The sequence below is a fragment of the Stomoxys calcitrans genome, chromosome 1 (genome assembly GCF_963082655.1).
Source record: "Stomoxys calcitrans chromosome 1, idStoCalc2.1, whole genome shotgun sequence".
Taxonomy (NCBI): Eukaryota; Metazoa; Arthropoda; class Insecta; order Diptera; family Muscidae; genus Stomoxys; species Stomoxys calcitrans.
The window spans coordinates 180,751,602-180,777,955 of NC_081552.1; the positions used below are offsets into that span (position 1 = coordinate 180,751,602).

Sequence of the window (26,354 nt, forward strand, 5' to 3'; positions counted from 1 at the left end):
ATATTGTGGTGTGGTTGAACAGCTGTTTGCTGATATAAAATTGTGAAATTAGGGCTTTATTTGTTCTTCTTTGTAAGAAAATACGTGATTTTCTGGACGAGTATTGTGAAATTGCATTCGTCTTGGTGCAAAGAAATACGCAGCAGTTTTATAAACAAAACAACTCTCTGTACACGCATACGCGTTCTACATTGCATATTATGTCCGGTGGCTCATTAATAACGTTAAAGGAAGAAGATGGAGGTGCAGCTGCCAACAATAGCATGCAACATCAATCAAATACGCATCAGCAGCAGAATGTTAGTGCAAACAACGGAGCATCGGCTCCCACAGAGGGAAGGCAGACGAGCAGTTCGAGCAGTGGTGCCGGATCGGCTCCAGCTGAAGGGAGTCGTCAAAACAGTTTACAGCGCATACAACAACGTAAACAAAAAGTTTTCAACTTGCCTGTTGGACAAAAGCTAGCAAAGCTTTCCATGTACTCTGCCTGTCAGAGCGAAGGATGTCGATGCACTGGCTGGAAGACACCACAAGAAAATCGCCACCGGGATGTAGAGTCCTTGTATTGCCCAGAATTCAATGAAGAATGTCGCAACACGAGTTGCCGTCATTCTTTGCAAAGCCATATTGCTCATTTGGATGGTATTTCCGGAGCGGAAATGAATAATCTGTTGGGAGCTATAATTGATATGGAAAATCTATTCATGTCCATGCAGCGCGTAGATGACGAGGACACCAAAAAGGTCTATTTGTATCTGTTTCGTTTACTACGCCAGTGTGTTATAACGAGACAACAAGCGGTTATCCGAGGCCCCCTAGGAGATCCACCATTCGAGTCACCCTGCATTGCAAAGGCCGTTTATTCATTTGTCTTTTATAAATATAACCATTTGAGTCCATATGAATTGCAGACCATGACGGAGGTAGCCAAAACATTTCTGAACTTTCTTAATCACTATAATTTTGAACCACCATCTATGAGAAGGGCTGACTTGAAGAACGATGATGCTTCAACGTACAAAATTAATTACACCCGTTGGTTGGTGTTCTGCCACGTTCCCGCCTTTTGCAATTCCCTGCGCCATTTTGAAACGTCTTTGGTATTCGGAAGAACCTTGCTCAGGACAGTTTTCCAATATATGGCTCAACAGCTCAAAAAGAAGTGTATATCGGAGAGAGATCGTTTCCCAGCCGACAAAAGATCTATAATTACTCAAATGCCAAAATTTCTGGAAGCGCTTAAAGGCGAACTCCTTAAAGATGACTCCCCCATATGGGACCAATCGTATCGGCCGCCCACAGCATTTCTTCTGCAACAACGTAAACGACAACAGGATACTGCTGGGACAGCAGCAGGCATTGTTGGCGTAACCGCTCCCAAAAAAGTAGGAAGTGGGGAGCCTGCTCACAAAAGGGTTAAAAAAGAGATTAGTGAGCGTTCTTGTGGGTAAGTTTACACTCCCATACAGTAAATTCTCTAATGTTTGATAATAAAATGTTGTCCTTTTTCATAAACAAACTATACAAGGGAAGTAAATACAAACGAATCACTTAAGACTGTATTTTACAATTTTTTTATGTAACATGAAATAAATTATGATGTTTTTTTTTGGTGTCTATGACATTTTATTCGCTTCAGCCATATTATGAAATAAGCTCCAAGTTCAAACTTAAAGGCTGGTCGCGGAGTGTAATTGCGTCACGTTCTTCGAAATTGCTATAAAAGTAATTAGCGGTGGCGCTTATAAATATGCTACAAATTCATTTGACGTGCTCTCACTTTTGTGGCGTATTTTAAGGTGCTCCTAGCTGGGGTTTAAATAATTCAAAAGTTTTGTGATACAATCAAACGTTTGTAGCTATGGGATTGATACTATGGCTTTGTGTCGAATGGTAGCAAAGTTGTAGGGATAGTAAAATTATGACGTTAAGTGTGGTGAATAATTTTTGAGTAGCCCAGGGGCTAGTAAGATTTTTGACAGACTCAAAGCAAATTTTGACGGTTATAAACCAGAGTTCCATATAGCTGCTTGCACACATATTTATTTGTCTGCGAATGGATATTTCTTAAATTATTCTAGGATCACCCATTGAAACAACTTGTTTTTATCACGCAAATAAGGTGTTAATATACCATATAAGAAACTTTTTTCCATAATGTACCTATTAATTTTAGCTTTTTGTTTACGAAATTATAACAATTTGTTTTTAAAGGGAAAGTGAATCCCTGAACATACCCGAACAATAAGTAGCGAAAAAATGTTGCGAAAAGTAAACATAGTACCAGCCTATATTTCGGACAATAATTCAGCTGACTAAAAAAAAATTCAAAACAAAGTAGCCTAAGGAATTTACTGAAGCTATGTATAGAAGTTTGAAAAAAAGTTACAAATTGAAGACATATGTATGTGCAAGAAAAATTGCTAAAGGGTATTTCAAGATATTTGAGGTAAGCTTTACTTACTTTACTTTAATTGGCTATGACAGAATATTTGTTCCACTAGCCGAAAGTAGAATAACGTTCCAAGGGCGTCGATCTTCTGCGCTCATTCTAAAATCTCTGACACCAAGTTTCGAGGTATCTCCTATCACTTGATCTTTCCATCGGGCTTTTGGTCTTCCCGGTTTGCGTGTACCACCGTGTTTGCCTTCAAAAGACTTCTTTGCTGGAGCTTCTTCATCCATTCTGAAAACATGACCTAGCCAACCCAGCCGTTGTATTTTGATGCGTGTAACTATGCTATCGTCGTTATACAGCTAGTGGTTCATACGTCGCCTTTCTCCAATCTCCATTATCGCAAACGGGTTCATATATTTTACGAAGAATCTTTCTCGCAAATACTCCAAGCACTGCCTCATCTGCTTTCACAAGTACCCATGCTTTGGAACTATATAACAGCACGAGTAGTATCAGTGTCTTTTATAGTGTAATCTTCGTCTGTCAAAAGGTGACCTTGTTTCTAAACTGCTTATTTTGTCCAAAGTAGCACCTGTTTGCCAGTATTATTCTTCGCTTAATCTCAAAACTGGTGTCATTCGTTTCGGTTACGGCGATGCCGAGGTAGATGAAGTTACTGACTGTCTCAAAGTTGTGGTTCCCAACTTTCTCCATTTTCTTTATCTGCTCGGTTGTGCAAGGCTTTTTGGGAGTTGAAACCATCCATTTCATCTTATCTCCATTTACTGCCAGACCCATTTTTACTGACTCTCTTTTGTTTATTCCAAAGGCTCCGGTGACCGACCTATGATATCGATGTCGTCGGCGTAGGCGAGTAGCATGTGTTCTCTTGTGATTAGTGTGCCATATCTATTCACATCTGCATCTCGTATAATCTTCTCCAACAGGATATTAAAGGGATCACACGATAGGCTGTCTCCTTGTCTGAAACCTCGTTTGGTATTAAATGGTTCAGAGAGATTCTTTCCTATTCTTACTGAGGAACGCGTATCAGCGAGTGTCATCCTGCAGTCTTATTAATTTTGCAGGTATACCAAACTCAGACATGGCTTGAAATACCTTTGAACGTAAAGGAGTATCAGGTCTAAAGCCGCATTGATAGGGCCCAATTATCTCATTTACTTTAGGTTTTAATCTTTCACACAGTACACTCGAGAGTATCTTGTATGCGATAAGGAGGAGACTTATTCCTCTGTAGATTGCACATTCCGTCTTGTCTTCTTTCTTGTGAGGTAAGCACAACAGGAAAATGTATATCCACTTGTATATTACAAGCAACACAGAAGGGGCTAAAAGTATCAGATTAGTATGATCTTTGCGCTGTCTGACATAAGAGCGGAAATAACCGACAAACTATGCCAGATTTATCATAAACTAGTCATACCGACGCCCAGTGTTGCCCGGTGGACAAAAATGCAAATGTCGAAAATGAAAATTGTTATGGAATTTTTTTACTTATCTTTTGAAAAATGAAAATGTTTATATTTGAGGTCCCACTTCAATTTATCGATGTTTTCGTACAAAGGTTTTTATAACAAATGAATGCTAGGTACATATTTTCCCCAAAAATTAAACTTTTTGTTTGACTGGGGTACCAAAATAGAATAAGATCTTAAAGAGGACATAACAAAAAGCACATTAGTCAGCGAAAGGTGTCACCGACATGAACATATGGTTAGTACCGTTAATTTTAAATAAGAGGCAATAATGAAGCAATAACTGCCTTAATTGCAGAGTGTATCTAAAAAGGCGCTTACTTGGCCGCCCTAGTTCTTTTTCAGTATTCTTCAGTGAAATTTCCTGAGTCAAAAAAGCTAAATTTCAGCATCACAAACTCCAATATTCACCAGTTCAATATTTTGGATTATTTTGTAAAAAAATATTTTTCGGCCCCTTTTTGGAAACAGGGCTAAATACTCATTTAAATTGGGATTCAGTATATCAAAATATTCTAGAAAAATGTTCGCTGGAAAATTCTACTATAGTCCCCGGAAATCTGTAAAATGGAAAACACAATTCTGGAATAAAGTCGTAAGTTAAAGTAAACGCCTTCTATGGGCTTAAGAAATCAAATCAAGAGATTGGTTTACATAGGAGCTATATCAGGTTATATACCGATTTGTACCATACTCGGCGAAGTTTTTGAGAGTCTCAGCAGAAGTCATTGTGCAATATTTCAGCCAAATCGGATAATAATTGCACCCTCTCGAGATATTAAATCGGGAGATCGGTTTATATGGGAGCTATATTAGCTCTTACCCGATGTTGACCATACTTGTGGTAGTTGTTGGGACTCTTAACAGATGTTAACATGTAAAATTTCAGCAAAGCCTGATAATAATTGCACCCCAATCCCATGGCAGCCGGTTGTACGCACCGGATTGACCCGATGGAATCCTCATCGGCAAGGGCTGCCGCCTCAGTGTACGTGTTCGTCTTTTTTCGTCATGGGAGGGGCACATCCCGGAGTGCCTTCTCCATACGCTTCTGGTCCGTGCCGGGATTGAAATGAACCCCGGACCCTGGTTCTGTTCGGTTTGCCAGAACCGCCTTCATCATCGGTCAGTGTCGGTGAGGTGTAACCGGTGCTTGGAGTGGGAACATTTCCGTTCTTGCTCTGGCCTAACTTCGCTACGGGAGTATAGTCATACTGGCTATGTCGCTAGGTGCTGTGCGAACATAGCCAGCAGTGGGTCAAAAGCGTCGCCGTCGTCGCCTTCGGCGTCCTCGTCGTCGGACTATGTGACCCCCCCGACCTCTCCCGTACGGCAATTTATGCAAATACAGCACCCTAGCCCTACTATTGCCAGGCCAGTGTCGGGAAATGTATCGTTCTTGCAGTTAAACTGCAATGGACTGCGAGGCAAGATTGATGAGATTGTAGATTTTATGAGTCGGAAGAGCATATCGGTCGCAGCGATCCAGGAGACAAAGCTGACTAACACCTGCAGCTTGCACAGTTGTCACGGCTACAATGTGCTACGTAAGGATCGCTCAAGGAATGGAGGTGGGGGATTGGCCTTCGTTATACACCATTCCGTGCAGTATAGACCTATCTCGCCTGCGCTTGACGCTAGTGACCCATACATGGAATGTATGGGAGTAGCAGTCAGGTCTGGTACTGCCGAGATAGAGATATACAACGTGTATATACCGCCGGTTGGCAGCTGTGTCCTGATTAATGGCCAGGCCTACAGCCCCGACATAAGTGGGTTGCTATCTGGCCATAGTCGTCTGGTTCTGGGGAATTTTAATGCACATCACTCGTCATGGCATTCTCCCCTAGGCAACGACCAGCGTGGCATAGCTTTGGCAGAGCAGATAGATAGCTCGACGTTTTGCACGGTGAATGAGGATGCCCCCACTAGGATTACGAGGAGGTGCAGCAGCTCGCCAGACATCTCAATCGCATCCCCTGATCTCCTGAGTGACGTATCCTGGCAAGCCGTCATCTCTTTGGGGTCAGACCACCTCCCCATAATCCTCACCATCGACCGACCACCCGACTTCATAACCTCTGAGCGCCGGACGTTCATCAACTACAAGAAGGCCAATTGGACTGGCTTCAGAGAGTATACCAATCGCCGCTTCAATGAACTGCCACCCTCCTCTGATGTGCTTGTGGCCGAGAGGAAATTCCGAGACATCATCAACGCAGCAGCCGCTCGCTTTATTCCAGCCGGTCGAATACCGCAAGTGCGACCCAATTTCCCGGCGCAAGCAGTGGTACTCGCAGACGAGCGTGATGGGATTCGTGCTATGGACCCCGCTAACCCCAGAATCAGCGAGCTGAATCTGGAAATAAACAGTTTAGTCAACGAACATAAGCAGAATTTGTGGCTGGAACACTTGGAGCAATGTAACTTAGGCACCGGTGCAGGCAAACTGTGGGCCACTGTTAAGTCTCTCTCGAACCCCGGTAGACGGGACGACAGGACCTCAGTGACTTTTGGCGAGATAACCGTGACTGATCCAAAGAGATGCGCCAGGTTGTTCAACCATCAATTTATTGTGCATCCCGAGAGAGACAGGGCAAGGAGGACAGCCGTTCGCCGTATTCGTGGTCTCCGAGCCGATGAACACCCATCACAATTTACCGTGGGCGAAGTTACGAATGTCATCCGTGGCGCCAAATCTTCCAAGGCGTTGGGCCCCGACGGAATCTCTACATTGATGCTGAAGAATCTGGATTTACCTGGAGTTACTCAACTCCACCTTACCACTGTCCTTAACCTGTCATTGAACACTCTTATAGTTCCCGATGTCTGGAAAATGGGCAGAGTGATCCCGCTACTGAAGCCTGGTAAAGACCCGAATTTGGGGGAGTCGTACAGACCGATCTCCCTTCTCTCACCAGTGGCTAAGACGCTTGAGGCATTACTCCTCCCGAGCCTCGTAGGAGAATTTCCATTCGCCGAGCATCAACACGGATTTCGGAGTGTGCACAGCACAACAACAGCTTTGCTTGCCATCACCACACACACTTGCCGTGGCTTCAATCAACCCAGGCCATGTGATAGGACGGTCCTCGTGGCACTGGACCTGTCGAAGGCATTCGACACGGTCAGCCATGCCAACTTATTTGAGGACATCACCAACACGTCCCTCCAGCCAGGCCTGAAACGTTGGGTCGCGAATTATCTGTGTGGCCGCCAGTCATTTGTGGAATTTAGGGATAAGAAGTCAAAACACCGTAGAGTGAAACAGGGAGTTCCCCAAGGTGGGGTGATATCTCCGGCTCTGTTTAACCTCTACCTATCCTCCATCCCACCTCCTCCAGACGGCATAGAGATCGTATCATATGCGGACGATTGTACGATCATGGCATCAGGCCCCCCTCCCATTGATGACATCTGCGATAGGTTGAACGTCTACCTCAACGAGCTTGCCTCATATTTCGCTGCAAGAAATCTGAAGATATCCGCCACCAAATCTTCAGCCACACTGTTCACTACAAATACGCGAGAGGTGAATACTGAGCTGACTGTGATGGTCGATGGAGAAATGATTCCGACCATCAAGTGTCCCAAAATACTTGGCGTCACATTTGACAGCTCCTACACTTTCTCCTCACATGCCACAGCAATCTGCAATAAAGTCAAAAGTAGAAACAAGGTCCTCAAGTCACTCGCTGGCAGCACTTGGGGTGCAGACAAAGAAACCTTGTTGACCACGTACAAAGCAATTGGCCGGTCTGTGGTAAGTTATGCAGCGCCAGTGTGGTCACGTCAACTTTGTGACACGCAGTGGAATAATATTCAGATCTTTCAGAATGCCGCCCTCCGAACTGCGACGGGCTGTCTCCTCAGTTCTCATGTGGACCACCTCCATCAGGAGACAAAGATCCTACCAGTGCGAAGACATAACTACATGCTGTCTAAGCAATACCTTTTGGGCTGTTATCGCAGAAATCATCCAAATCATCATCTTGTGGATAGATACCCACCGCCCAGAAGCCTTAAGGTAGATCTACGCGATCTAGAGCGTGAGGTCCAGCGCTACAAGAGAGAACCTCTAGATCAAGCGGCATATCAAGCGGGTCTGAACAACATTCATGCAGACACGGTAGCAGACGCGTTAATTGGCTACCGGGTAAATGTAGTCCTTGGAGAATGACCGCCACCCATTGCACCCGAAGAAATCGACCTCCCCCGGCAAACCAGAGTGGTTCTGGCTCAATTACGTTCCGGCAGATGCAGCCGCCTCAATTCCCACAGAGCTAGGATTGATGCCGACGTGCAAGATGTATGTCCCGATTGTAACCAGGGACCGCACGATACACGTCACCTGTTTAACTGCCCATCCAGACCCACTCGACTCAGACCCAGATCCCTGTGGACGCACCCCATCTTAGTCGCGGAGTTCCTGGGTCTTGACACTCAACAGAATCAAGCAGACGAAAGATAGTACACAATAAACTGCTACAACAACAACAACATAATTGCACCCACTGGAGGCTCAAGATGTTAAATCGGGAGATAGTTTATATGGAAGCTATATCAGCTTATAGAACGATTACACTCAAATATACCTCTGTGTATACAAAATGTTAGAGCTCTTTGATTACTCTAGCAATTTTTGCGAATGTGAATGGGTGTAAAATGTTGGGTCTGGTATAACGTCCTCAGCATGCCAAAGATTTTACCCGCAGCAGCAATAACTTTGGCACACCATGTTAGTGATTGATTAAACAAAACACCCCAATTTTTTGCCTAAGAGACTTCAAATCCAACATTTTGGAAAGGGCAAGAAAGGCCACTCTTGCCCTATATACCTGCAAGAGAGCTGAGGACGACACCATCTGATGCACTGAATTGAATGCTACATCTTATGCCTCTGGACATTGTGGCTACCCAAATTGCAGTTACCACTGCCGATAGGTTAAGGGAGATTTCTCATTAGTCATGTGGCGGCTACGGACACTGTGTTATACTTGATACAATATCCGATGTTTCAGGCAGTGTGGATTACACCCTACCTGAGCCGCTTCTTGATAAAAATTACTGTACCACTATTCCTGATAGAAACGATTGGAACTACGATATCCCTGGTAACAGAAGTTACATAGACTTCTATACGGATGGTTCCAAACTAAACGACCAGGTAGATTTTGGGGTGCACTCTAAAGATCTAGAACTGGTCATATCGAAGAGGTTACTCGACCACTGCAATGTGTATCATTAATTCCTTGTAATTAAGGAAGTGGTGGAATGGTTAAGATATAATGTCATTACGACGATTGGCATAAATATCTTCTCAGGCAGCCAGGTAGCCATTAAATCCCTGGAGAACGTATTTCTGAAAACAAAAACCCGCCCTCGACTGTCGCAGATCTCTCAACGAGATGGCTGAACATTTCAAAATTCATCTGTTCTGGGTGCCGGGCCACGGAAATATCCCAGGGAATTCTAAAGCAGACAAGCTAGCGAGACTAGGAACTACCTATGCCTCTAGCGACATGTAAGCTAAGTTCTCAGGACCAGGCTCGAAGGGCAACGAATGATAGATGGTCACAAAGTGGGGGCTGTGGGCATTCCAAAACTATGTGGCCTCTACTGCTTTTCTGTCATTGGCTAGAATAGTCGTCCCAGTCACTGTGTCCGTCATGACAGGTCACTGTGTAAGCGGAAAACATGCTGACAGACTGAAGATTGCCAGTAAAGACTTGCAGAAGCTGTGAGTACATCGAAGAAGAAGAGACTATAGAACACCTTTTGTGTGTGTCCTGCTCTTGCAGTCAGAAGGAGTTCCACTTTAGGTTCTCATTGGGCGCCGCGGTAGCCGAGTTAGTAGCGTGCTTGGATTACCAGTGCAGGGTTCGATTCTCACCAGTAGCCTTGGCTGTCGCTACGGTGGTATCTCAATGGACTTAAAAATGTCTAAGTGAGTCTGTAAAGGACTGCCACTCTAACCTAACCTTAGCTTCTTATTTCTTTGAGAATCTGTCTGGTTTAGCGAATGTGAACATTCTGAAGTTATTGGGCTTTTTGAAGCGATATGGATGGTTCAACGGTAGGAACCAGAAGGCATCTTCCTTCTTCTGTTCCTGTGGTATCACAATGGACGAAACCGTCTAAGTGAGTCTGATGGCATACTGCCACTTAAACCTAATCTAACCTACCAATTTTTCACACCTAATTGTATTGGTTCGGCTATTTATCAGTTAGAATTTTGATTTTTTAGGGTTAATGCTTTCTTACTTGTAGATCTGTATTAAACTTGTCTACACCTTCCGATAGATGAGATTTTGGACAGCTTTGGGAATTTTAGTATGTTTCAGAATGCTCGGTAATTCATTAATATCTAATGATATGGCTGGTGGTAAACTTAGCCCAGTAATTTCACAAGATTTGCAATAGACATCGAGTTGTTTTGAGAGGAATTACTACTGAACTTAATAAATGGAAGGTACCCAAATATTAACTAAAACTATTTGTTTTCTTATGAATCTAGGAATTACTGTTAATGTTCAATCCCATGGCAGCCGGTGGTACGTACCGGATTGACCCCATGTAATCCTTCATTGGCAAGGGCTGCCACATCGGTGTACAATACACTGCTACAACAACAACAACAACTGTTAATGTTGATAGACACCTTTCCAACACGTATCCACTAGGCAACGCATTCCCACAGGGCTCCTATAAAACATTTATTCAAATTCACTGTGGAGAGAGTTGAAACATGAGTCAGGTATACACTTCATAGGTACATTTGCTGATAATTCATTTGCTGTATCTTTAGGAAATCAAAATGCTTGTCAGTTATAAATAATTTTAATGAAGTCAACAATTGTTTACAGCAGTTGGCCAGCTAAAAGAGAGCAGTTATTTTTTATTGGGATGGCGAAAATCTTCATGTTTGGCGTAAACGTTTGTGCAAAACTAATTGCATATATCTATATCAAATAATACGAGAAATTTGGTGTTGATATTAACGAAAAATCATCAGTGGGATGAGCACGTGAGAAAGTTTATGTCTAAATTGAGCAAAATTTACTTAAAGAAATTCATTTTGTTCAAAAATGAAAGGTCCACTCATTGGCACAGCAATTAACATATGCAAATCGCTTATCTCCATGGTGTCATATGGTGCGATTGTTTAATGATACTGAAGTCTGTCATTAAACAAAAAACTCTAGAAGGGCAATCAGTTTAGTTAAATGTGCACCTGTAGATGTCTTAAGAGTAGAAGGAAGAAACTGATTCTAAACTCCTTGAAAATTTTTCGGTCAACCTCAAACTCAAAATGTAGCCAACATTAGTAAGGGGATAACCACCGCTGAAAAATTTTCGGAAGTTCACGCCGGGATTTGAAGAAGGCGTTCGGCGTCATTGGCGGACATGCTAAACAACGCGCCACGGTGGTCGCCATGATTGGATATAGCTGTCATTCATAGCGAACTCCTGATTTTAGCTCTTTGGTTCATAGAAGCCGCATTTATTACCCGATTTCGCTGAATTTTAGCACAGTGGGTGATGATTTTCTAAATCCGTATCGAATATGGACTAGATCGAACAATATCTTTATATAGCTGCCATATATACCGATCTCCCGATTTCAGGTCTAAGGAACATTTCGCTGACACAGTGAGCTGTGTTAAACACTTCGTCGTCCATGTGGAGTTCATGGTTCACATCGGACCATATTTCGATGTAGCTTTATCGATTTCCCGATTTAAGGTCTTCCTTCCATAAATTGCGTATTTATAACCCAACATTAGTATAGTGAGTTGTATTAGACTCCTACACATTCTTCTAAAATATGGTGCTGATCGGACCATATTGGGATATAGCTGCCATGTACACCGATCTCCCCATTAACGCTCTTTCACGCATCAAGGCTGATTTACTACCCATTTTCGCGGAATTTTTGAAAAGTGAGCATCGTTAGATCCTCGACGTCTGTGCTAGGTATGGCTGATTGGATCATATTTTAATATAGTTGCTACGGGTGGGTGGTGGGTGTCCAAATTTCGGCCTGCCCGAACTTTATATCTTTAATTTGTCCTTTTTTGTTTTAGCTTTTTGCGTAAGTTTTGCTGCTTGCCTATCGTTTTTATTTTATTAATTTCTGTTGGTATTTGCATTGGTGTCTTTAGAGTCTTTTCATATTTGGCCATTTAACTGCCTTGGTTAGATTTCGTTTCCTTCTGTTTTATTTATTCATGTTGTCACAATTGGACTTACATGTTCACATAAGTGACATGCAACAGCGGGAATAATTAAAAGTTAAGTCGAAAAGATTTACCCACATGAGGCTTAAGCATAAATCAGGTTATGATTACAATACATTTGTCAAAAATGAACTAATAAATTTGGTGCGGTCATATTTTATTACTGACATTTTGATAGGAATAAATATGTCAATTGTATGTTGGTGAGAAACCAAGTAAAAACGGCAATTAACCGACCTTCTGTTATGCTAAAGAGAGTTTTTTAGTAGGCAAATAATGAAATGTTTGGATTATAAGGTGAAATAAGAAAATATATTCAACTTCTGATACAAAGTCTCGTGATGTTTGGTTCTCTTTATATTGCAATTTTTTATTAACAGACAAGTTAAAAGATCGAAAAGTTTAATAGGAGATTGATCTATATGGCAACTACATCAAAATATGGTCCGATATGCAGAATAATCCGCATGAATGTCAAAAGGATACGCTTAGCTATGACATCGATGTTATACAGGTCATAGATATTGCTGTTTATACGGCGCCAATATTCTCCACTAACTCAGAGGAGAAACATTTCATGTCAAACACACCAAGAACATTCTCGTCTATCTTCGCAAGTACCTATGCTTTCAATCCATAAAACATCAAGGATAATATCAGTGTGGCCAAAATTGCAAATTTTGCCCATGAACATTCCACTAAGGAACAGAGGCAAACCTCTCACGTATCAATGAGTGCAGTCCGATTCAAGTTTAAGCTCAATGATAAGGGGCCTCCTCCGGGACTCCGCTAAGTCCGAACGGCGTGCCGCAATGCGACACCTCTTTGGAGAGAAGTTTTACATGGCATAGTACCTCACAAATGTTGCCAGCATTAGGAGGGGAAAACCACCGCTGAAATTTTTTTTCTGATGGTCTCGCCAGCATTCGAACCCAGGCGTTCAGCGTCATAGGCGGATATGCTAACCTCTGCGCTACGGTGGCCTTCAAACAAAAATTTCGAATGATTCTATAGAGTCCCCTGTCGGAACCATTCCATTCATCTATTTCGGGATACGTTCAAGATCGGTCAAATGCAGCCTCCCCCAAATGGAGAGTCTTGGGCCCTACAGACCTGGGCACGAACAAAGTAATTTCTCGACAAAACCACCGATGAAACCATTCCGTCTAGTCGATCTATTTCGGTATACATTTGGCAGGTCGGAAAAATGCATCCTGCCCGAAATGGAGAGTCTTGACCCCTGCAGACCCAGGCACGAACAAAGCAAATGCTCCATAGTTCACTTCTCATCCTAACTAAGATAGTTTCTGCGGTAATCTTTATGCGCGAATGCAAGAATGTTTTTTTTTAGAATCACATGTATCGAACTTTTAAATGTGGTTATTCAAATCTTACTGTCATTAATTGGCTATAACAGAACATTTGTCTCATTACCCAAATTTAGAATAGATTTCCGTGCGCCTCGATCGTCTGCGAACTTCGCCAATCTCTGACACCAAGTTTCGGGATTTCTTTTATTTAATTCAATTATTTATTAATCAACCAACGTCCTACTGGACAACACGTTGATAGAATTAAAAAAAAAATATGAACAAGTAAAAGCGTGCTAAGTTCGGCCGGGCCGAATCTTATATACCCTCCACCATGGATCGCATTTGTGGAGTTCTTTTCCCGGCATCTCTTCTTAGGCAAAAAAGGATATAAGAAAAGAGTTGTTCTGCTTTTAAAACGATGTCAAGATATGGTCCGGTTCGGACCACAATTAAATTATATGTTGGAGACCTGTGTAAAATTTCAGCCAATTCGTATAAGAATTGCGCCCATTGGGGCTCACGAAGTAAAATAGAGAGAACGATTTATATGGGATATGTATCGGGCTATAGACCGATTTAGACCATAATAAACACGTTTGTTGATGGTCATGAGAGGATTCGTCATGCAAAATTTCAGCCAAATCGGATAGGAATTGCGCCCTCTAGAAGCTCAAGAAGTCAAATCCCCAGATCTGTTTATATGACAGCTATATCAGGTTATGGACCGATTTGAACCATACTTGGCACAGTTGTTGGATATCATAACAAAATACGTCGTGCAAAATTTCATTCTGGTCGGATAAGAATTGCGCCTTCTAGAGGCTCAAGAAGTCAAGATCCAAGATCGGTTTATATGGCAGCTATATCAGGTTATGGACCGATTTGAACCATACTTAGCAAACTTGTTGGATATAATAACAAAACACGTCGTGCAAAATTTCATTCCAATCGGATAAGAATTGCGCACTCTAGAGGCTCAAGAAGTCAAGACCCAAGATCGGTTTATATGGCAGCTATATCAAAACATGGACCGATATGGCCCATTTACAATACCAACCGACCTACACTAATAAGAAGTATTTGTGCAAAATTTCATCTTATGGTGGAGGGTATAATAAACAATTCACTCTATAACAAATCAAATAAACTTATGAGCTAAAAAACACACTTCAATTAAAATATATTAAAGGATTTTAAAGTTGCCAACAACAATAAAAGAAAATTTATAAACTTTAAGGGATTACGCTACAAAAAACGAAATAATTTAGCAAATTGCGCCTGATAGTAGATGGGTTTGCGCAGAAATTTTTGAGGTAATTAGGCAACAAGTTCTATAACCTGGCCACACAAACCAAATACGACCGCTCAAGAACAAGATGCGAAATTTTACCGCTTGATCTTTGCATCGGAGTCTTGATCCGTCTGCGTCTACTGCAGTGCTTGCTTTCAAAAGACTTCTTGGCTGGAGCTTCTTAATTCATTCTGATTATGAGTTTAATCCAAATTAAATTAAGTTGTTGTAGCCACATGTCTATATGTGGAGGTGGCGATCCTCGTCTGGCTCCTATAGGTGAGCAAACTCTTTCGGGTACAAAGGACTGATCGCCGCGGGAACAGATTGGCCATTGGCTATTTAAAGGCGCCAATAACTCGCCTTGCCATATCGAGCATCATACACACTCACAATTTATGCAAGAGCCGGTGCCGCCCGGACTCTCACAGAGACTTTCCGCTCGATGCCACTGATTGTCGGCGACTGCAATTGCAGCTACTACATATAGAGCATTCCACTATCCGCAACCTGTTGACGCGCCCGACAGCCCGCAGCTCAAAGTTATCCCGTGCCGGGCCAAGTTTAATTATCCTTAGTACTGATGGTTTTGTTTGATGGTACTCTTATTCGTCATTAACAGCCATGAAGCCATTTTTATACCCTCCACCATAGGATGGGGGTATACTAATTTCGTCATTCTGTTTGTAACACCTCGAAATATGCGTCTGAGACCCCATAAGTATATATGTTCTTGATCGTCATGAAATTTTGCATGTGGTGTTTTGGTATCACTTTTAATAACTGTGCAAAGTATGGTTCCAATCGGTTCATAACCTAGTATAGCTGTCATATAAACCGATCTTGGATCTTGACTTCTTGAGCCAATAGAGCGCGCAATTCTCGTCCGATTTGTCTGAAATTTTACATGAGGTGTTTTGTAATGACTTCCAATAACTGTGTTTAGTATGGCGCAAATCGGTACATAACCTGATATAGCTGCCATATAAACCGATCTGGGATCTTGACTTCTTAAGCCTCTAGTGGGCGCAATTCTCATCCGTTTTGGAAGAAATTTTGTACAACGGCTTCTCTGATGATCGATCAATAGCTTGATACAGATCTCATATAAACCAATCTCCCGATTTTGCTTCTTGAGCCCCTACAAGGCGCAATTTTTATCCGAATGAACTGAAATATTACACAAAGACTTCTACAATGTTCAGCATTCATTTATGGTCCGAATCGGACTATAACTTGATATAGCTTCAATACCATAACAGTTCTAATTCAATATTCTCTGTTTGCCTAAAAAAGATACCGCGCAAAGAACTCGACAAATGCGATCTATGGTGGAGGGGTATATAAGATTCGGCCCGGCCGAACTTTTTTAAATTAAATTTCCTTTAAAGTAATCCTCTTTAAATGACTTTCTTGCTGAAGTTTTCATTTTCATACCCACCACCATAGGATGGGGGTATACTAATCTAGCCATTCTAAATTTTGTCCGATTTGGCTGAAATTGTGACTTCCAACAGCTGTGCTAAGTATGGCCAAAATCGGTCCATAACCTGATATAGCTCCCATATAAACCATACATAAAAATCGGTCTATAACCTGATATAGCTTCCATATAAACCGATCTCCCGATTTGACTTCTTGAGTCCTTACAAGCCGCAATTTTTGTCCGATTTGACTGAAATTTTCCATGCGGCGTTCTATTACAACTTTCAGCTACTGTACCAAATACGGCCCAAATCACTCTATAAGCTGATATAGTTGCCATACAAACCGGTCTCCCGATTTGACACATTTAACCCCTGAAAACCGCAATTTTCGTTGATTTCGTTAAAATGTTGCACATTCGTTCTGTTATGACTTCCAACAACTGTGCCAAGTACGGTCCAAAAATCCAAAAAATTATGCCATTCAACTAAATTTATTTTGTATAAAATTTTAGCAGAATCCATGGTGGTGGGTTCCCAAGATTCGGCCCGGCCGTACTTATCACGCTTTTACTTGTTGAAGCTCGTTTGTTGAGCTTGCAATAGACCGAATCAGAGCAGTAGTCAAAGCAAAAAGCGGTCATATCGAGCAAATGTGAATGGATTTTGATATTAAAAGTTCTTCCACATATTTTCAACATTTTCAACCTAACCTAACCTGTCCAAGGTTAGGTTAGGTTGAAAAGAGGGTGAGGATATTAATCCGCCCCATGTCACTATGGACATATACCTAAACCAGAAATCGGCTTGTTGTACGTTTTAAATACTAAAAAAAAGTAACTTCGAAAAACGAAAAAGAAAATCTAAATTAGGAATTCCGTGCTACTTATAAAATCCTTAATTGTTTTCCATCCCACGCCCCTAAGATGGTTCATGTCTGGTATTGTGTCTCCACCTAAGCGCAGGTATCTGTTAGACACGGAAGCCGGGCAATGGCGAAGGAAATGCTCCAACGTCTCAACATCTCCCCTGCATGCCCTACACCTGCTATCACTTGCCGCACCGATTTTACATACGTGAGCTCGTAGTCCTGTGTGTCCAGTTATGATTTTTTATTTTAGTTGGCTATGGCAGAACACTTACTGCGTCGACCCGAAAGGCTTCGGGATAATCAAGTTTATTGACCGCAGTCCTCTGGACTTCACCGCCAAATCGTCTGCCCTTTCATTCCCCCTTACTCCGTTATGGCCCTGCACCCAAACGATGCGGATATTGCCATCCTCAGAGAAGGCGTTAATCTCCTTCTTACACTGCCAGACTGCAAGACAGTCTAAAACAGATCTCAGTCACTAGGTTCTCAATGTAGACCCCAGGCCCTTTCATTCCCCCTTACTCCGTTATGGCCCTGCACCCAAACGATGCGGATTTTGCCATCCTCAGAGAAGGCGTTAATCTCCTTCTTACACTGCAAGACTGCAAGACAGTCTAAAACAGATCTCAGTCTCTAGGTTCTCAATGTAGACCCCCAGGCCCACACTGTTCTCTAGCTTTGATCCATCCGTGTAACATGATTTTGCAGATGGCAATACTAGGGTTTCGTCAATCCAAAACTGTCCCGCTCACGGTTAATCTCAGGTTTCCGCTCGGATACCTGCCCTTGCTGCCAGGTTTCCTATAGTCGCCTCGATTATCCCGCAATCATATGAGCTGCTCCCATCCTCAATCGATTCTCCCATCGCCTTAAGTCTCATAGCCGCAGTGGCAGCCTCACACTTAATCTGTATGTCAATGGGTCGGATATCTAGAACAGTCTCCAGTGCCCTAGTGGGCGTGGTCCTCATCGCTCCACCTATGCTAAGCCAACATGTTCTCTGAACCTCCATAGCAGTCTACCAAACTACTTAGGCGTACATAAGTATAACTTGTCAGATATCTAACTATTTGAACTTGTCGGATATCGAAATCGTCCTATTTAGGCAACGTGGTGCATTAAATTGGCCCACCTTCGCCTTCCTTGTGAACAAGCATATGTCACTTGAATGGCCTTTCGAAATTAAAACTCCGACTTGTGTATTTAAAGTGAAGCTTTTAATAATTAAATTTTACGACCGAACAGGTTGAATGATAAAGCAAGACTCTCTCTTAAAAACTGTCATCTTCAATGTGTCAAAACAAAAGGAATTCAATAAGAATGGAATATAAGAAAAGGAGTAATAATAAAGAATAAAACTTAGGGGGGCTATTCACGACAGCTCAGCCTCTCCTGACAAGACATCGTCCCGATGTCATCTTCGTCATCTTTCGGAAAATCTCTTCATTTTCTCAGCAGTGTAGACTGAACTAAATGGCTTCTGACTGACTTGCATCCCCTTAATCTCTTCCAATAGGTATCTGTTCTTACCAAGAACTTTCGCCACCACATATGGCCCTCTGAATCGTGGTTCCAATTTGCGAGATTCGCCCTTTGATGGTAGTTCGTTCTGTATGACTACAATATCGTCAACTTCATACTGCTGTGGTTTGCTATGTGCCTCATTAAATCTGGCTTTCCACTGTTCACGGCATTGGCGTATATTTTGTTGGGCCTCGATCTGATTACTTTCAACTGGAACTTTACCTTCCGTTTCGATAATAGCTGCTAAACGTTTATTTTGTATGACGTCTCACAGTTTTAAGTTAAAGATCAACTCGTGCGGACTAAATCCGGTGGTATTGTTAGGTTGGGAGTTTACCGTCCACTGCACACGAAGCAAAAAAGTATCCGAATCCCTTGGATCCGTTGTAGATGTCCTAAAATAATTCAAAATCGTGCTATTTTCCCTTTCCACTTGGCTATTCACCCTTGGAGTTCTCACAGCTGTCTTGATATGATAAATTTCATATTCAGCGCAGAAATTCTCGAATTTTTTAGAGGTAAACGCCGTACCTCTGTCCGAAATCACACGTTCCGGCAAACCAAAATACCCAGAAACTTCATTCAAAATTTGAATAACGGGGGTTGTTGATGTATTCCGTACTGGTCGGACAATTAAAAACTTGGTGAGTGCGTCGCTGATAGCCAATATGTAAGCATAGCCTTTCTTACTGCGCACAAAGGGGCCTAGGTGATCAACGTGCAATGTCTGGAACGGTACAGGGTCACGATCGCTGATGTACATTTCTGCTTTTGACTTTCCAGTTTTCCCTTTGTTGAAACAACATTCCACACAGGCGGCTATGTAGTCCTTTACGTACTTTCTAATGCGGGGAAACCAAAAGTTTTGAGATAATCGCTGGATTGTCTTCTCTACTCCAAAATGACCCATATCATCATGGTAATACTTAACGATGCGACATCTAATCGCTTCAGGGACAACAATTTTCCATCGCCTTTCCTATAGAGCCTTTGATTCTCCAACTGGTAATCTGTTCGAATTTGTTGTTCTTGATCGGATTTAAGCTCTCCTTGTAAAACTTTTACGATAGTCGACAATTTCTCATCCTGCAATTGCATGGTTAGCAACCAGTCGTCGGTTGCAATAGAGACATGGGCAATTGGTTCCTCAATAGGTGCTCGGCTCATGGCGTCAACGTGAGCCATTCTGCTACCCGCTCGATGTATGCACTCGAAGTCGTATTCCATTAGAGCCATCCACCACCGTGCAATTCTGGGGATTATCTGCGTTTTGGCTTTAATGGTTGAAATAGCAGAGCAGTCAGTAACTACTCGGAATCCCTTTCCTAGCAAGTATATTCGAAATCTGGCCAATGACTCGACTACGGCCAATACCTCCTGCTCGTAACTGTGATATCGAGATTCTGTTTCAGTACAAACTCGACTGAAATACATTACTACCCTCCACGAACGTCCCTCCTCCGCCGATTGAAGAAGTATTCGTGCCAATCCCACACAGCTAGCATCTGTGTGAACCTCAAGCATGGCTTCAAAATCACATAACGCTAATACTGGCTCGTCACTTCCTCAAGGTTTAAAATGCGGTCACTTGTTCGGGTCCCCAAATGACATTCGTACTACCGGTTTTCGTCGTTAAGTGGGTGAGTGGTTTGGCGATAATCTGGAAATCTTTAACGAATTTGCGGAAAAATCCGCATAATCCCATGAATCGACACACTTCCGTCGCGTTCTCTGGTTGTCTATATCCTTCGATTGCCTTCAATTTCGTTTTTCCAGGTGTAATTCCACGTTCGTCTATCTTATGACCAAGGAAATCAATCTCATTCGCAAGGAAATTACACTTATCATACCGCAGAGTAAAATCACATTGTTCCAATATTCGCAAGAAGTTTTCCAAGATTCGAATTCCATCATCAGCCGTCTTACTGGGTATAATAATATCGTCGAGGTACGCTATTATTGTGTCGGGTTCCGCCATCTCAATCACCTTATTTATCATCTCCTGGAACACGGAGGCGGCGTTAACTAACCCGAAGGGCATACGATTGAATTCATAATGTCCATCCTGAGTGATAAATGCGGTGAGAGACTTCGAGGTTTCATCAACTTCAATTTGGTGGTAACTCATTTTCATGTCTAATATTATAAAATATCTATTACTTGCGAGTTGTGCCATAATGTCCTCTATTATAGGCATCCTGAAAGGTTGTCTTACCGTAACTTCATTCAAACGTCGATAGTCGATGCACATGCGAAATTCTCCATTCTTTTTCTCGTTTAGTACGATCGGCGAGGAATATGGTGATGTTGATGGTCGTATTATCTCAGCAGCCAACATGTCATTTATTATCTCGCGCACTATTGGTCGTCTTGCGAAAGGTGATCGGTAAGGTTTCATACAAATGGGCACTTCCGTCGATAACTTTATATTCATTCTAACGGCTACGCACTATGCACTACCACTGTCTATCAATGCATCTAATGAAATGTCTCCGATTTTCACAATTTTATGGAACGGTTCCTCAGATGTGTCATTAATCTGATTGCACACTACATTTTGTGGTGTCGCCTTGTCCTTACATTCCCAAGTGCTATGTCCAACACTCGAACATATTCCACAACGAAGACGCTTCTGAGGCTCAGGGCACTCATGTGATATATGACCTGGTTTACGGCAATTGTAGCACATCACTTCTTGTCTAGGTGTCGTCACTTTGCTGGGTGAAACACTCACTTTTGGCTTATCATTATTTCTCCGATTAGTGCCATTCGATCTCGGTTTATAACTTTCGTTGTAACTGTAATTCATTATTGTTCTCAAAAGTTCAGAACAATTCGCAAAGTTCATTACCGATAGAACTCGTTTTAAGTCGTTATCGTTTACACCGTTTATCACGTATTTAATTATTGATTGGTCGTCCCGTTTCTTGCAATCGATAATATTGGGTTGCCCAAAAAGTAATTGCGGATTTTTCATATAGTCGGCGTTGAAAAAATTTTTCACAGCTTGTGACTCTGTAATTGCATTCTTTCTTCTGTCAGTTATCAGCTGTTACTTTTAGCTTGCTTTAGAAAAAAAGTGGAAAAAAGTATATTTGATTAAAGTTCATTCCAAGTTTTATTAAAAATGCATTTACTTTCTTTTAAAAAATCCGCAATTACTTTTTGGGCAACCCAATACTTTATAATAAAACGTTTCAGGTGAATTTCGGCAACATTCACAAAAGACGGAAACTCTGTCAAAAATACGTTGACAAATTGATCATCGGCCTGTGCAAATTGCTGAAACGGAATGGAATTTAAAACATTTTGTTGCATCGTATGTCTGTGTGTATTCTGCTGCGAAACGTTTGCAAAAGAAGAAGGAATAAAATTTGTGTATTTGTTGTTCTGTTGTCGCTATGGGGTTGCAATTCGTGTACACAGAATTTGTGTTACTCGCTAGCCGTTGGAAATCTGAATTTGCCATTGCGTCAGTCCAATATACGCTTCGTCCCATACCGCTGGACGTTACTGAAGCTGAATTGTTGAGTCGAACATCACAAACCGAAGTACTGCGAACATTACACGCCGTCGTAACTGTTCCTGTGACTGCAACGTCGTTTGTTGATGTTACTCGAACTGATGAGTCGTTGCTAAAACCAAGAAAATCTGACGAAGAAGCACTTAATGGCAAATTATTCTCCTGTTCAGTCATGCTTTGAAATGTGCTATTCTGCACCGAGTTTTGTGTAACCTCTCGAATAACTCGTTCTTTGTCCACCAGCACCGTCGTGGATACTTTCAATTATTTTTTCGTCGTGCTTCCACGTTTGCACAACTTAACTACATCTATCACTTCACGCACGAGGGCCCCTTTTTAAATTTACCCTTATAAAACGAGTTGATCCCACTTCTGAAATTGTCACTAGAATGGCCTTTCGAAATTAAAACTCCGACTTGTAAATTTAAAGTGAAGCTTTTAATAATAAAATTTTACGACCGAACAGGTTGAATGATAAAGCAAGACTCTCTCTTAAAAACCGTCATCTTCAATGTGTCAAAACAAATGGAATTCAATAAGAATGGAACAAAACCGAAATATTACACACGCATACAAAGAGATCAAATATAAGAAAAGGAGTAATAATAAAGAATAAAACTTAGGGAGGCTATTCACGACACATATTTCAGTCTTCTCTGGGCTAAATTGAGACTTCTAGGTCTAGCCCAGTCATATGCCATATGTAACCGAAACGAATGACACCAGTTTTGAGATTAAGCGAAGAATAATACTGGCAAACAGATGCTACTTTGGACTAAGTAAGCAGTTTAGAAACAAGGTCACCTCTCGATGGACGAAAACTACACTTTACAAGACACTGATACTACCCGTGCTGTTATATGGTTCTGAAGCATGGGTACTTGTGAAAGCAGATGAGGCAGTGCTTGGAGTATTGAGAGAAAGATTCTTCGTAAAATATATGGACCAGTTTGCGTTAACGGAGAATATAGGCGACGTATGAACCACGAGCTGTATGAGCTGTATGACGACGATAGCATAGTTACACGCATCAAAATACAACGGCTGCGTTGGCTAGGTCATGTTGTCAGAATGGATGAAGAAGCTCCAGCAAAGAAGTCTTTTGAAGGCAAACACGGTGGTACACGCAAACCGGGAAGACCAAAAGTCTGATGTCAGGATATACGTAAGCCACCGTAGCGCAGAGGTTAGCATGTCCGCCTATGACGCTGAACGCCTGGGTTCGAATCCTGGCGAGACCATCAGAAAAAATTTTTAGCGGTGGTTTTCCCCTTCTAATGCTGGCAACATTTGTGAGGTACTATGCCATGTAAAACTTCCCTTCAAACAGGTGTCGCACTGCGGCACGCCGTTCGGACTCGGCTATAAAAAGGAGGCCCCTTATCATTGAGCTTAAATTTGAATCGGACTGCACTCATTGATATGTGAGAAGTTTACCACTGTTCCTTAGTGGAATGTTCATAGGCAACATTTGCAATTTGCATGTCAGGATTACTTTCGAACAATGGAAATAATTGAAAATTTGGACTACAAATTCCCCTTTTTCTGCGAAATGCGTAAGTAGATCACATTATGTGCCCCTTTTCCCTAATGAAATGTTCATGGGCAAATTTGCATTTGCATCGCATTATGAGACTTTCAAGCCTCAGCGAAATTAAGACTTTAAACAATTCCCCAATATATGGTCTGAATTACTCAAATGTTTCAGGTTTTAAGTGGCTTCCCAATTTTTAGCTTAACATAACATCAAGTAATAGATAAAGGGATTATTATACTAATTTATATTTTATTACTATACGCATATAAATAGCTTTGCTGCAGTGCGATGATTTTACATATTACATTCTTCTTGCAGAGAAACGAGCTACGAAGATCTCTCGGATGAAACAGTCATAAGGGCCATGAAAGCGGTTTCCGAATCAAAGGCCATTAATAAAAACGAAATACTTTTCCCAGTAAATGTATCGCGCGATGAAAACGTTAAAGCTGAGGAACAAAAGCGAGCAATTGAATTTCATGTGGTGGGCAATTCTTTGACGAAAGCTGTCGACAAGCAGACCATTTTATGGCTATTGGGTTTACAGAGTGTTTTTTCCCATCAACTGCCAGAGATGCCACGCGAATACATATCACAACTTGTTTTCGATACAAAGCACAAGACCCTCGCACTGATCAAAGAGAATATGCCTATCGGTGGCATATGCTTCAGGCCATTTGCAAGTCAAGGCTTTACGGAAATTGTGTTTTGTGCCGTTACTATGTCGGAGCAAGTCAAGGGTTATGGTACACACTTGATGAACCATCTGAAAGATTATAGTATCCAAAAGGGTATTCTGCATTTACTGACTTATGCCGATTGTGATGCAATTGGATACTTCAAAAAGCAAGGGTTTTCCAAGGATATAAAATTGGCTCGGCCAGTATATGCAGGATACATTAAAGAATATGATGGTGCCACTTTGATGCATTGCGAATTACATCCTAGTATTGTTAACACGCAATTTATATCAGGTAGGTTAGACGAGGTTGAAAATAGGTGGCGGATATTAATTCGCCCCATGTCTCTATGGACATACCCACACATCGGCTTGTTGTGGGCTGTAAATACCAAAAAGACTCCATTAAAAATTGAATGCATTTTTAATTACGTTTTTTGCGTTTGCATTTTCAGTTATTAGACGACAAAGTGAAATTTTGAAGGAGCTCATTGCTCAGCGTCACAATGATGTTCAAAAAGTACGACCCGGGTTAACCTGCTTTAAAGAGGGATTGCCTTCAATACCTGTGGAATCTATACCCGGATTACGGGAAATTGGTTGGAAACCTCAAATGCGCGCCCATAGAGCAGGGCGTCCATTGGAGGAATCATCTGACCCGGAAAAGTTGGCTGCCTCATTTGCCGCTGTCCTACAATCGGTTCGTCACCATGCTTCGGCCTGGCCCTTCTTAAAACCTGTAACTGCTGCCGAAGTCCCCGATTATTATGACCACATAAAATATCCTATGGACCTCAAGACCATGGGAGAACGTCTGAAGAAAGGATACTATGTCACACGACGTCTATTTATGGCAGATATGGCCCGCATATTTACTAATTGTCGCTTTTACAATTCACCAGAAACGGAATACTATCGTTGTGCTAACAATCTCGAACGTTACTTTCAGACCAAAATGCGTGAATTAGGTTTGTGGGATAAATGATGTCGCGCTTTGTTGTCGACTAACTTTGATCCACCACCCAATGAAAAACATGGCGAAGATGATGCGGACGGCAGAGCTTATGAAATATCTGATGACAATGATGACGACAAGAAAACGCCCAAGGATGAACGAAACGTAACGAATGTTACAGCAAACTCTAGTATTACAAATTCGTCTCAAAATACTCTGTTCAATACATCGTTTGAGAATACATTTTTAAGCGGCAATTTGGGAGTATTTTCTTCGCTCCCCGAAGATATATTTAAAAATTAAACTAATATGCGTATATAACATTACATTAATGTGTCCTCTTCTAATTAGATTGTAGTTGTATTTATTTCTTTCAGCCTCTTGTTCTTTTTTCCTCTTTTCAGAATTGATATTTGAAAAAAAGAAAATCATATTAAAACTACATGTCAATGTGTGGCATAATGAATAAAACAAAGTATTCCAAGAAATAACTATAATAAATAAATGCCTGTTTTTTAATGGTGAAAATAGTAAATGTAAGCTAGTTGTTGTAGCAATGGATTTGCAGAGGTGTAGCAGTATTTGGTCAGAAATGATCCTGGATCGATATCGGCACGAAGGCTAGTAATATAACAGGGTATTCCTTAAATACACAAAAATCTTAGACAGTAGGTGTAAGTAACGGATATACAGCGGGAGACAAAAGATTATGTACGATCCAAATATAGATACCTGAAGATTCTTTATATTAAACTGTAATGACTATCTAGCGATGGTCGTTGCCTCTCACCGGACTCTATCTCTACAAGCTTAAATCTCACCTGATCTCTTGGGATGTATAAAAAACTATGACCACCACACAGGCTAGAACTTTGAGCTTCAATCTGTGTGCTGTTCTTCGTTATTGCGATCAGGCTGCGGAACTGCAATTGTCCGCAACTGCAGTCGCTGACAATAAGCGGTATCGAGTGGAAAGTCTCAGCGAGAACCAGGCGGTAACGGATCTTGCCTAAATACCTATGACGCTCGATATGACAAGGCTGGTTATTGGCGCCTTTAAATAATTAATGACCAAGCACGGGATAACTATGAGCATTACACAG

At 41.7% G+C, this 26,354-nt stretch overlaps 1 protein-coding gene across 1 annotated transcript; it reads left to right on the top strand.

The window, feature by feature from the left end:
- Positions 1-25,577, top strand: LOC106086431 (histone acetyltransferase KAT2A). Its single transcript, XM_013251113.2, has 3 exons — positions 1-1,447; positions 23,936-24,591; positions 24,752-25,577. Exons 1-3 carry the CDS (start codon positions 201-203, stop codon positions 25,279-25,281), a joined length of 2,433 nt encoding a protein of 810 aa, XP_013106567.1. The 5' UTR covers positions 1-200; the 3' UTR covers positions 25,282-25,577.
- Positions 25,578-26,354: the final 777 nt, after the last annotated feature.

Bases quoted from the DNA above. Each gene is read 5' to 3' on its own strand.
- LOC106086431 (XM_013251113.2), top strand. From the start codon at position 201: ATGTCCGGTGGCTCATTAATAACGTTAAAGGAAGAAGATGGAGGTGCA. The intron at 1,448-23,935 runs GTAAGTTTACAC...TTCTTCTTGCAG, and splicing joins ATTAGTGAGCGTTCTTGTGG to AGAAACGAGCTACGAAGATC. The intron at 24,592-24,751 runs GTAGGTTAGACG...TTGCATTTTCAG, and splicing joins TAACACGCAATTTATATCAG to TTATTAGACGACAAAGTGAA.